General features: G+C 46.0%; 1 protein-coding gene across 2 annotated transcripts in view; it reads right to left on the bottom strand.

The window, feature by feature from the left end:
- Positions 1-13,393, bottom strand: part of STAC (SH3 and cysteine rich domain) — a 103,892-nt gene that overhangs the window by 33,273 nt on the left and 57,226 nt on the right. The window contains exons 3-6 of one of the 2 annotated variants that reach the window (XM_024756525.1): positions 9,955-10,055; positions 8,349-8,430; positions 7,155-7,270; positions 3,869-3,947 (exon numbers count right to left, since the gene is read on the bottom strand). In XM_024756525.1, coding sequence (XP_024612293.1) covers positions 3,869-3,947; positions 7,155-7,270; positions 8,349-8,430; positions 9,955-10,055 — 378 coding nt within the window. The remainder of the gene's footprint in view (positions 1-3,868; positions 3,948-7,154; positions 7,271-8,348; positions 8,431-9,954; positions 10,056-13,393) is intronic. The other variant, XM_024756533.1, reaches the window with a different exon arrangement.

The following is a 13,393-nucleotide window of genomic DNA, read 5'->3' as shown; positions in this document are numbered from 1 at the left end:
GGTTTACAATATTGTGTTAGTTTCAGGTGTACAGCCAAGTGATTCAGTTATATATTCTTTTGGAGCATCCTTTTAAAGTCAGTTAGATTTGGATTGTCAAGTGCGTCCTCAGATCCTCCATGTCTGTACTGAATCTTTTTGTTTATCTGATTTGCCAGTGACTGAGAGGAGTGTTAAAAAACTCTCATTATGAAGCGCGATGCCAATTTCCTAATAGTTCTGTCAATTTCTCCTTGAGTTTTTGTCATTTTGAGGCTATGTATTAGATAGATGAGTCTCTCTCTGCTCATGACCTTGCTTCCAGTGGAGTTTCTGGCAGTTAAGCCAAAGGTGAAGACCAACAAATGTGCCCATGTGTATTTCTGATGCACCCAGGAATAGGGTTGAAAACAACCACCAGAAACACTCAGACCTGCCCAAGAGCTTTTATAATATAAGAGAGAAAGCAGAGACTGCACTCTTAGCACTAAAGACATGAGTATGAATTGTACCTTCTTCTGAGGTGGGCTTAGAAATATTTCTCGAGGATTTTGACATAACATCCGGCTGGCAGAAATAATACCTGTGTGCTCTGCGTACATTTTAGAACATACATGAAGCTGGTAAAGCAGAACCGGAGGCTCTCCTTGCCAAGAATGTGAGACGATGAGTGGGAACTTGGACTATATATAAGCAGGGTGTTTTCTCTATGTTGTTTCTCAAACTACATGGACAGAGCATTAAATCCAAATCAAAGGAACATGTTTTGAAGCAAACTGATGCATAATTAATCCCTCTTGCTTCTCAGAGTGCACATGAAGAAAGCTACGGCTGATCAAAGGAATAGTTAATAGATCTCCAAAGCTTTTTAGAGGTTTATCCCTTACTAAGTTCTTTCAACAGATTGCTTTGAATAAGACTGTGAAAATGCCCCTTAACATGAAAGAGACAGCAAATCATCAACTTTGTGTCCTTGAGTGTATTACTCCACGTCTCAATTTCCTTATCTATCCAGTATTTGTTGCGTGTATATGTCTGTGTGTCCCTGTTTGTGTGTGTATATTGGAGGAGAGGGGTTAGACTAAATGGCCTCTAATCCGGCTTCTCAAACGTTAACAAGAATATGAATCACAGGTCCATATGGAAATTCTGATTTTTCAGGTCTGGGGCAGCCTGAGATTCTGCATTTCTAACGGGCTCTCAAGTTCTGCCCAGACCGCTGGTCCACGGGCCACATGTGGATTAGTGAGGCTCTAGGCTGCATCTCTGACACTTTGTGACCTGACGATGACTTCATTAATAGCAATGGTGCTTCATATTGATGATCCCTAAATACAGCTGTTTCTCCTTGAGTTTTTGTCATTTTGAGGCTATGTATTAGATAGATGAGTCTCTCTCTGCTCATGACCTTGCTTCCAGTGGAGTTTCTGGCAGTTAAGCCAAAGGTGAAGACCAACAAATGTGCCCATGTGTATTTCTGTTCCCATAATAAAAACCCTAAGAAGACCTTTTTTTTTTGCGGTACACGGGCCTCTCACTGCTGTGGCCTCTCCCGTTGCGGAGCACAGGTTCTGGACGCGCAGGCTCAGCGGCCATGGCTCATGGGCCCAGCCGCTCCACGGCATGTGGGATCTTCCCGGACCAGGGCACGAACCCGTGTCCTCTGCATCGGCAGGCGAACTCTCAACCACTGCGCCACCAGGGAAGCCCAGAAGACCATTTTTGAGTGAAGAAATTCCCAGGGCAAAAAGAGACCTCAGCTACTGAGGAATGGGCGACAGCATCCGTAAATCTGGACTAGGGTGGTGGAGGCAGAGAGGGAAGATGTGGGCCCATGCTGGGTGTGATTTTGGAGAGCAGCAGATAAGATCTGCGAACAGACTGGATAAGAGGCGTGAGAAGAAGGGTGTCAAGGCTGATGCCAAAAGTCTTGGCCTGATCATCTAGTAAAATGGCGTTCCTACAACAGAGCAGGAGCAACTGAGGAAGAGCTGGTTTCGGTAGGCGGGGGTGGGGGGTGAGTGAGGGAATCAAGAGTCCATTTGGGTGTGTTAACTTGAAGATGCCTGTTCTCCATTCAGATGGCCGTTTCCAGTAGGCTACAGGCATCCAGAGGCAGCAAAGAGGCCTAAGGCTAGGAATGAAGTTTTAGAGTCATCAGTGTACAGATAGTATTTACCTTTGTTATCTCATTTAAAGATCACAACACCCTATGGATTTGTGTTATTAGTATCCTCATTTTAGAGGTGAGGTGACTGAAGCAGAGAGAGGCTAGGTCTCTTGAAGACCACATGGTCACTAAGTGAAGTCCAGCATCTACCTCCACAGCAAGGAGGGGCCAAGGACCAAATACGTCCAGTGCGATTAATGATGAGGATGCCCCCTGCGATTTGGTGAGAAGTGTCAGGGGAAGAAGGCAGGCAGAACTCAGACTCAGGGGACAGAACAGCTGACAGACTTGCAGCACTGAAATGCAGCTCTGGCTTACATTCCAGCCTCTGGTGAGTCTGGTCCTACGATACTGACAAACTCCAGGGCTGCTCACCAAATTCAGTTGCTGGATCTGCAATGCTGGACAGAAGTGGGCTGGGAGGTCCTGCAGGGACCTGCAGAAGTGAGCAGGTCCTGCTCTGCCACGAGGTCCTCTGGCAGCTGGCACTCTCTGATTTGTCTTTCTAATGGCACTGCTAAGTGCTTGACGGATGTCTGCACTGATCTGAAAGTAGTGTTTTCCCCATTTGATGCCAAAGACTTCTTACCCTAGCAGTGTGCTTTAGCAGCTGTGGGTGGGCTTGGCAAAGGGGGTCCTAATGGACGCTGATGCTTATTTAGAAAGGAGGGTCATGGGGCACTGCCTGAGGGAATCGCAGAGGCCCCATCCTAACTAGAGAAGAGAATGAATGGATTCCTAGAGCTAAGGAAGTGAAGTGACACCTTGTAAGACAGCAGCTGACAAAGCAGCTATGGGGTATTTGATGTAGAAGTCCTGCTTCCAGTCTGGAAATGGCAGGGACATTTAGTCAAGTGGAAAATCTGTCCAAGGTGGTGTTTCACCTGTGGGTATTAGAGCTTCAAGGGATAACTTCTGCCAGGAGAATGCATTCAGCCCAAGGTAACAATGCAGGTCAGGACCTGCAACCGTGCTGGGTTATGAGTGACCTGAGGACAGCTTTGTGACCTATGTAGTTTTGCTGCTGGTAGTAAATACTTCATAAATAGTTTTTGGATAAATGAGTGGAAATTAAGTAGCTGTTGACATCAAGAGGCTCATCGAGACTCAGGCATAAGGTGCTGGTTATGTTTCTTTAAGTTCTGGTTTAAGAGGAGGTTCTTTCTCAATGTTAGCAAGCAATAGCATGTAGTTAGCATCTAATAAGTATTCTAGAAATTATTATAAGAAGGGCTTATGCTATTAGCAAACTAAACGATATTAATAAAGAATGTCTGGCTAGACTGTGCAGATCAGTCTTTGAGTCTTATTTATCTCTGCTGGGAAGGAGCCCAGGTGAGGCCCACACTCCCCGGCACCACCCCTCACCTGGAGTACTTCCGGTGTAGCATGGACTGGTTCTCTCTGGGATGCTCTGTTATCCAGTGTAGGTCAGCGGGGGAAGTGACGTGTTAACAGAAAGGCCTGGAAGGACCTCTATGTCCTTATGGCATGAGAACTCAGAAGACAGAACTTAGGGAATGTTATAGCCAAATCACTGAAATCCACCAGTGATTATGCCCGGTTTCCCTCCAGAATATCAAACACTTGCCCGGATTGAATTCCAGAGCTGGCAGAGAGAGGGGCCTGGAAGTCAGGTGTGCCTGCCTGCTGACCTGGATGACGGATGTGATTCCCGTTTGTGCTGGGCGGTGCTAGATCCCCACACCCCCCACTTACCGCTGTTGCTACGCTTCCGTAGGCCGTACACGCCTGCTGGCCCGTCAGCCTCTTCAGGAACCTCGACAAGATCTGAAATCTTGAAAAGAGGGAACAGAGTGGAATGAGCAATGTCATTTCAGGGGCTGACTGAGCAGAGATTGTGATACCAGTAGAAGAGCGAAGGTGGAATTTACATGACACTGTCTTAAGAATCGCATCATTGCTCTTCTGTCTGTTTGGTTAACTTCACAGAGGCTGTGTGCTCTCTTACGGGCACTGTCCCTCCCTCCCAGTGTCCAGAGCAGGCTCTGGGGTTGGCACATGACAGGTGAACGAGTGCCTATATGCACAGGCCACAGTTAGGCTACTTCCCGGGAAGAGACAGAGAGAAATCAGAATTCCTGCTCACATCCTGTCACTTAAAATGGTCAGGAGAACTACAGCTCTTTCTAGGTGAGTGTTAAATATTAGTTATAGAGAACAAGATGCACTACTGAGGGGTGCATGACTTAGGTGTGAGTTCAATGCCATTTCCATTGCTGCGAAAAGTAATTGCTTTTGTAATAACAAATTCTGCCCTTTCTTGTGTATAAGAGAGGTCATAGTTAGAATTTAGGTTACAGAAATGACAACAACAATAATAAAGCAGCACTCTAAATAGCTAATTGTTACCAATCATCTAGCACGTGCTGTTTTTACATACTTTGTATGAATCATCTCATTTATGCTTCACAGTAATCCTCTGATAGGCCTATTTTTCAGATAGGAATCTGAAGCCCAGAGACAATCAAGAACTCAGCTTGAGGTCTCAGAGCTCGTAAGTGGTGGAGCTGGGGTTTGAACCCCTGGTGTTGTCTCCAGAGCCCATGCTCTTTTTTTTTTTTTAAAAGTATAGTTGATTTACAATATTATGTTAGTTTCAGATGCACAGCATAATAATTCAGTACTTTGCAGATTATACTCCATTAAACTTATTTCAAGATAATGGCTATAATTCTCTGTGCTATACAGTAAATCCTTACCGCTTATCTACTTTATGTATAGTAGTTTGTATCTGTTGATCCCATATGCCTAATTTGTCCCTCTTCCCTGCCCTTTCCCCTTTTGGAACCATAAATTTGTTTTCTATATCTGTGAGTCTGTTTCTGTTTTGCATATCCGTCATTTGTATTATATTTTAGATTCCACATATAAGTGATATCAGACAGTACTTGTCTTTCTCTGTCTGACTTATTTCACTGAGCATAACATTCTCTAGGTTCATCTCTTAAGCACTGTGCTTCACCCAGCAGTGTAGCTGGACTAGCTCACGTGGGCTGGTGAGAGCCTTTAGGGTCATCACACTGGTAGCTTGAAATTGGCCACAGTGGGAGTATTTACACCATGGAAATTGGCAAATGCTACAAATCAGGGTCCAGCCCTCGTTGGTCATTAAACATTTACACCACAGATGGCCTCTTTCAAAGGGTCAGTTGCTCTACTTCTATCTGTGCATCTCTCACCTCTTTAAAAGAGGAGTTTAGGGGACCTCACAGGAGAGCCATATTTGTAAAACAATTTATTTATATCTTACTAGAGAGGAACAAGTTTGCCTTCCTAACTCTCCTCATCAGCTCTAGAGTACTTTAGTACCACCTTCCTGAGACTGTTTTTTTCTTACAATTTAACTTTAAGATTTATTTCAGCCATTCTTCCTTTCATGACACATCAGAAAGAAGAAAAAAAAAATGTCACAGGGTCTCTAAGTCACTTGTACCCTGTTCCTCTGAAGCTCACTATTTCTGAATAGAAGTTGCTATTATCATGTTAATATAATCTTACAAAACTGAAGATCATTCCTAAACTAGCTAACCAACTCCTAGAAAGTTTTCGAATGTGGTTTCTCCTGATCTTCCCAAAGCCATCAAGCCTTCTGTATTCTAGAACATTTGAAAGCACATGAGAGGAAACCTAACGATTTAGAAACAGCCAGGCAGCAACTTCCCAACAATGTAAAGCAAATGCCTCTACAGCCCTGGAAGAAAATAAACCTTTGCTATGTGGGAATATGTTCGCTTTAGGATATAACAATACTGCCAGGATGGCAAGACGCTGAAGTTCATTACTACCGACCCTGCAGGAAGGAAGCAGAGTCATGTTAAAGTAGCAATCAATTGTTTCTGTTTGCTTCCACTGAGGCAATTTGGACTCTGGGGAAAGCGTGAAGTGACAGATATTTAAGTACAATTTCATTTGTCTTTGTCTCCCTGCAGCTCTCGTTGTCTCCCTGCAGCTCTCAGAACAAAGCCTTCACAGAGCAAAATTTCAAGAAATATTTACGCATGGAACCAGGGCCAGGAAGTATAAGTGGGCTATGATGAACGAACATGTCATTGACATTGAACAAACTATGCTTTTTGCCCCTAAAACCAGTCTGTAGGATCGAGATATTGCCAGAAATAAAGCTGTCTTAGACACGAAAGCAGACTGGACATCCCTTATTTATGCCTGTGATGGTCTTTCTGCTCATAGCATCAGTCACAAACGTGGAGGCGAAAAGGTTCACTGTCTCCCGCGGAGTGTTTCTCAGGATGTCTCCTTGCTGTGGTGAGCAAGAGCTCAGAACCGCAGCAGCAGACATTGCTGCTCATGCGGGCAGGTCAGGCCCATCTCTGGGGAGCCTTCTCTCTGCTACAGAGTTGTGTGGCATCTTGGGGCATTCACAGAAATTTTGGTTGGGACAGTCAGAGAGAGGATGATGACACAGGTCACAGAGACGCACACAACACTCATTTTAGATCAGGTAAAACATAGGAGAGAGGTGCTTGGGAGGGTGTGTGAAACATGGAGGGAAGCGCCCCGCCTCCACGCCACCCCCGTCTTCCGGGGAGGGCAGTGTTTGTGTGAAAGAAATCAAAGGGTGCATCTTGCCTTAGAGAGAGAGGACTGAGAAGATGTGAGAAATGGCTGTATTCTTGAACTGGGATGTAGCTGGAAGGAGAACTGGACACAGCTGGGACTTCTCTGCTTCTGCCCCTTGTTTGGGTCGAACCTTTCTATGTGTCAGCGGATAAGCTACTAGTGGTGGGAGGGGGAGGGAGAGAGAGTCAATGAGCCTGAGGCCAGGAGCGTGGTCTTTAGGAGGAAAGTAAAAGGATCTCTGGGGGTTGGCCCCAGAAGGTTAACCTTTAGTGGCCCAAAGGCACTTGGAGCTCCCTTTAAAGGCTGCCTGACCCCCAAGAGACTCCCCCCCACCCCCCACCGCCTGATGCATTTAGGTGGGACCCGCACTCCACACTGCCCGAGGGAGGAAGAGGACAATTACCGAGGTTCCGTGAGGTGAACTGGAGCCGCTGCCGGAGCTGCCCTTCTTTGTTCTCTGGGCCAGGGAGGTGCCGAAGCGGAGGGTCTCATAGACAGGGTCCACCTTATTGCCGCAGGCTGCAGCAGAAGAGAAAGCTCACCTGAGAGAAGGGTTTCCTCATATTACAGTCGGGACAGACAACCACCTATCATACCTCCTGGGTTAACGGCATCGAAAAGTAGGTCCTGCACAACAGACCCTCTTACCCCTGGGGAAATGGAGCTTTTGTGGTCAACTTTCCTCGCGTGCTCCCCCCACGACCTGTGCCCATTTCCCAGGTCCCTCCACTGCACTCAGCCCACTCTGCTCCCAAAGCTTTGCTGATTGACTGGTTTTCCTCTTTGTTATCCACCCGCTGGACTCCAGTGCCAAGGTTCTTCCCAGCTTTATTTCCTCTAGTGAAAGGCCCTGCTCACCAGGGTACGAAGTCTCGTGACACAAAGTCTGCAGTAGGAGGCAACCTTTTTGAAAGACTTGGACATTACCAGGCTTCCTGGGATTTCTAATTAAAAACTTTCCAGTTTGTAAATTTCTAGTTTAAAAGTTGCTCCCCCTGCCACCACCAAAGGGCAAACGTAAATGTAGAGATTTTCAGAAAGGGAGAAGAAATGGAACTGAAGGATATTGTTGAGGAATATATTCAAGCCAGAAATACCTAAAAATATAAGACATCTTTTCCTCATTAAAGAATAAACAATATTCAGTAAGCTCCTTCCAAGCGTTGGTCTATAATGTATATCTATTTTCTACAAAAAATTATGAAAAGCAGCCATTGCTGTTTTCATCGTATAGGGTCCAACAGGTTGAGTAGCTTGTTCAGACACACAGTTGGTCAATGGAGGAGCTGGGCTGTGACCCAGGTCTATGGGATGCCAGGCTCCATGCTCCTTCCACTCTGCCATGCTGCTGATGGCCTTTGGACCTGGGTTCTTTGAAGCTTCATCAGGGAGAGGACAAAAATTTCTGGAGAATTTGGTTCACCTTAAGTTTCTCCTCCAGCAAAACAAACAACCATAACCCAATTAGCCACCAAACGAGTGCCACCCGCCCCCGGTCCCCCACTGGTACGGCAGCATCGGGACCTGGGAGAAGAGCAGCCATCAGCTCTGACGTTGCTGCTCCAAACCCAGCTCAGCCCACCGGGCCTCAACTCACCAATGGGCATAACTTCTTTAATGCATCCAAACTGTTCATGAATGAGCAAGGGGGAGCTGTAGTAACGCCGAAACCCCTTTGGCTGGAGACAGAATGAGAAAGAGAACGGCTCAAAGTTACTGATGAGATGAAGAAAACCCCACGAGAACTCTAAAAATGAAACCAGTTGGTTCCTCTAGGGGTGCCTCCCTGTCTCCCTTTAAGATGCTGACATGTCCTGTAATTTATCCCTGGGGTTGGGTTGGGAGGTAGAGGTGTCAATAAGCAAGCTCCACTCCCTCCAGAAAGCAAGCCCCAGCACTGCCCTCCCCCGCCCCACTTCTCCTCTACAGGTGCACATTGCAGCCTCCTTTATGTTGGGCTCCTCATTACTTCCCAGGATAAAAATGGACCATTGTGTGTTATTTCACCACGTGATTTATTAACATCATTAAAAGGCCTGGGCATGGGCAAGCAGACCTCACAGGTAGACCTGAAGTCCCTTGTATGTCTGATGAGCTCTACGCAGAGCTTTGTGTCCTAGATTCCCTTCTGTTTTTCTGACCTCTCATCCATGGTTTCTGCCTTGGCTTGTGGGAATCACCATGGGAGGAGAGGAGGGGAGCACGTGAGGCAGGGGTTTTGGAGAAGAGGACACTGCCAATCAGAGTACGGAGATGAACTCTCTAAGAATCCTGACTTACTGTACCCCAGTGTTAGAAGGGAACTGAAGGGTCCCACCCCTACTAGAATTCCAGAATCCCTTCCAATGTTCCTAGCAAGTGGTATGCTCCTGTGAACCCTGCTGAGGATGTGGATAGCAGGAACTCTCACTAATCCTGGAGGCAGGTCTTTGGTGACATCATATCTGATGGTTAAGACTTGGAACCTACTGATCCTAGGCCTTTTCCCTGAAGCCACAGAGGACGACAGAATTCTGTGTGACAGATCTTAAATTCTTCTGAAGACAGCTGTCATGCCCCAAGTATGTGCCTAGGGTAGACATTCTTGGTCCCTTCTATAATTCTTTGGCCATCTTAGTTTCAACTATTCTCAAAAGTGTTCTGGGTGGCTTTTTTATCATTGTGTGGCACCAGTACTGAAGTCCACCCCCGAGATGCGACAATCAGCCCAGAATGGGCCAGGCTGAGCCCCCAGCCCTTCGTTTGCCCACCATGATCTGTTACAGTGGTATAGATGTTTACTACTCTCTCCACTTCTGTGGGGCGGTTCATCTCTATCCCATTCTTGATACGCACTGAGCTGTCAGACAATTAAGCTGGGGCTGAGGGGGCTCCTGGGATGCCTGCTTTTTACTTGCAAAACCTGGACAGTCCCAATGCTAAAACCGGGAAAGTGCCGACCCAGGACAAGGTGGCCACTCTATGAAGGACACTGAGCCCGTTCCACACGTGCAACATGCATCCCCTAAGTTGACAAAGCTCCTCCTTCCTCAATCATCATGCCAACTAGGAAGCCAAGTTGTCCAGCCAGAGACGTGGGGGGTACCTTCCCGGTGTCCAGTTCTCAGGGTGCTGCCGCGAAATATTTTGAATGGAGTGATCTCATCGGGCAGGCAGGTGCCCTGAGCAGCGGTTCAGGGCACACTCCGGGCACAAGCCCTTACCAGTTTGCCCATGCACCGCTGGGGTGCCAGGCCGTCCATGCACTTGTGGTGGACACTCATCTTACAGGCCTTGCAGCGCAGTCCATGCTTAGCATTTGTTCCTGTCAGATATATGGTGAGCTTTGGTTAGGATACAACCTACTGTTCCCTGGCGACTTGTATGAAATCACTGAAAAAGTGGTCATTCCCATAACCCAGCTAATTCGTCTTTCCTGTGATGTTTATATGAAGATTTAAAAATGGACAAAATATTACGGTAGATTCTTTTACCTTCTTCCATATTTTCTACCCAAAGTATCAGCTCTGGTTTCCTTCCACCCCTTTCCTGTTTATTCCTCCAGACAATCTCAACCTCCTCTGCCTCCACTGCTCACTCAATTCAAGCTTGCAAATCCCACTTTCTTTGCTCTTCATATGGATCACATTTCTGCTCTTCTGTGTATCTTGCTGAGTAGTCCAAGTCCTGAGATTCTACCCATTTTTACCTGAATTCCCAACACACAGTCTGAACTATTGGGCAAACTCTCTGGAAAATGACCAATAAAGGGGGAACAGCGTGGTCTGTGTGAAAGTGGGGCTTATGATGGTCTAAAGTGGGGGATAGAGGGCTCAATCAGACACCAGCCCCTCCCTGGGGGAAAAGGAAGAGGAGGTGGGGGGCAGTGAAACTACCCCTGCAGTGAGTCACTTAGTGTCCTGGGACACAGTGCCGTAACAGGTGAGAAGAAAGAAAGCAGAGGAGGGAGGGGAGGCAGAGAGTCATCCTGGCCACCGTGTCCAAAATCTTGGCCTGCACCAAGGCCCAAGGCAGCAGCACTGGAGAGGCATAGGGAGAACAGACCAGAGGGCGGGATGTGGGAGCTTCAGGAAGACAGGAGTGGTGCTGGGCACCTCATTTGTTGTTTTACAAAGTGGCTGGCTGGAGGCGAAGAGAGGATGTTAAAATGGGATGTCTTCTGTCTCCATTGAGTCCAGGACAGAGGATACAGGACAAGAGGTGCCATCTTCTCTGACTTATGAAAAGGAGGTGGCAGGCTTCCAAGCAGGTCTTAAAAATGAGGCGCCAAAATGGATTTCACAGCCCTTAGGTGACCAAGCAAATCAAGCCTATTGGAAAAGTGGAAGGGAGGTGGGAGGCTGGAGGGAGCATTTCTTTGTAGAGTTGTTGAGACACCATTAGTTTTATCCCTAAAACTGTGCTTCTCTACATAATGAGAAGAAGGAGGTGCTTTCTTCTCTTCTCAGTCTCCTGCTACTGAGAGGGATTTTGAGGAGATTTGGACACATGGCTGTGGCCACACCCATGGGAGCATGTAGGTGAGGGATACGGGTGACCAGTGGTCCTGCCAGCCTACCAAGGAGAAACAGCCATATAGGCAAGGCCCGCACCTTAAAAGCTTGTCAGCAAAAGGATGTGTGAATACTTTCCATGGATCACGTGGAATGCTGCCCAAGAAGACCAGCTGGAAAGGCAACGAGCTTCCCTCAGTAGGAATTAATATGTCCATATGCCGTGACACATGAGGTCACAGGTCTCCCCTATATATCATAGCTGACCACAGACACAAAGCGAGGACAGCCCAACACACATAAAATCCACCCTCTTCTCCACCACTGCCTCCTCCAAACCATCACCACGCCTTGTCCGGACCAATTCCTGACTGAATTGCCTTATCCATTTTTGCCTTCCTCCACTGTGTGTAGAACCTCCTACTTAATGGTCTCTCGGTAGGTTCTCCCTGCCTTTCTGGTGTTACACAAAATGCTCACCATGGTGGCGAGACTTTGTATGATTTGGTGGGAGCCCATTTCTAACTTTGTCTCAGGCCGACCCCTCTTGTTCACCAGGGTCTAGCCACATGACCTTCTTCAAGTTCCTTAAATGCACAAGCTCTTGAATCCCTCAGGGTCTTTACACATGCTGCCCTGTGTGCCTGCAATGCTTGTCTGTAGCTCCTCACTTGTTTCACTGTCCTCATCCTTAGGGCTGCTTGTCATTTCTTCAATGAGGCCTTCTTGGGAACATTCCCCCTCTCCCCCTCTAAATTATCTTTTTTTCCTGTTGGTCTTTTCACAGCGCTCTGTTGTTATCTTTCACAGGATTTATCACAGTTGTTATTTATTTGAGAGTTCGTTTTTGTCTTTTCCTCTGGACTATGAACTCAATGAGGCTAAGGACTGAGTCTGTCCATTTGCCACTGTATACCCAGCTCTGGGTATGATGCCCAATAAATACGTATTAAAGAAATTAATGAACGAATTCTTTTGTAGTCAGTCACACACATACTGAAATCAGTGGTGACTGATTTAGATATTAATTGAAGTTGATTTCATCGATGGTGTAGGAATGGCATTCAAGAGCTGAAAGAGGACTTGGAGATCATCTATGTGTATGATTTTATTTTATATTATTTTTTTAACATCTTTATTGGAGTATAATTGCTTTACAATGGTGTACGTGTATGACTTTATTTCACAGACGAGAAGCCTAAGGGTCCAAGCAGTAGAATGACTTATCTCAGGCCAGAGGAGGTCCTGCTTAGTTTCACTCTTTCCCTGCTTGGCCCAAACATTTCCTTCTTTTATTTGGCTTGTTTAACCTATATGGGGATGCAGTTGAGGATAATGAGATGATAAAATAGGGTCTATGGGAACCTGACAGTCAGCTGAGAAAAGCAACAGGAAAACTCTTGACTGGACAAAGCCCTAGAAACCCTTCAGGAGGTATTACCTGAAAACTCCCTTCATGAAGGCATCATTTAACACAAAGTGTGTCTGCTGTTATAAATACAGAAAGTCAAAGTGACATATAAACACACCATTAATTCCTGGGTATGTGTGCGTGTTCATAAATACTAGTTGGAAAATCTCTTTTTCATTTTGAGAATAACCACTTAGCTGAAAAATTGCAATGCCTTCAAAAGACTGGACTTTGAAGGCAGTAACTTAATTTTTGTTTTCAAATAGAGAATGCTATTTGTGCCTTACGTGAGAATGTAAGTAAAATCTTCCAAGAGGAAAGTTATTTCATTGTGTGCTGGACTCTGAAATAGAGCCATTATATATTAAGGTATATTTTCCTTCAGACCTGAACACCATAATTTCAGTTTTCCTTGCTTGTTCTAAAACACTCCACTGTATGAGTCAGACCACCTGCAATTATTTGGTTTCAGGTGTTCCAATTTCTACCATGGAATAACAAAAGTGATTGAAGAGGAAAGCTTGTGTTCTGTGGCTCAGAGACTAGTTCAAAGGAATAATTTACATCCCAGCAGTGGCATTAGTTTACTGTAGCAAGATATGGAGAAGCTATAATCTAACTCGTTTTATCACCACTGATCTCCATCACAAAGGCATCACTGAATGTGACCGTTATGCCTCAGTAGGGTGGGAAAAACATGGTTTTAAATTTGAATCTGTCTCATGTGGGCTCTTTAAA

The sequence above is a fragment of the Neophocaena asiaeorientalis genome, unplaced genomic scaffold (assembly GCF_003031525.2).
Source record: "Neophocaena asiaeorientalis asiaeorientalis breed wild unplaced genomic scaffold, Neophocaena_asiaeorientalis_V1.1 scaffold265, whole genome shotgun sequence".
Lineage (NCBI taxonomy): Eukaryota > Metazoa > Chordata > Mammalia > Artiodactyla > Phocoenidae > Neophocaena > Neophocaena asiaeorientalis.
This window is presented reverse-complemented; position numbering and strand designations above follow the sequence as displayed.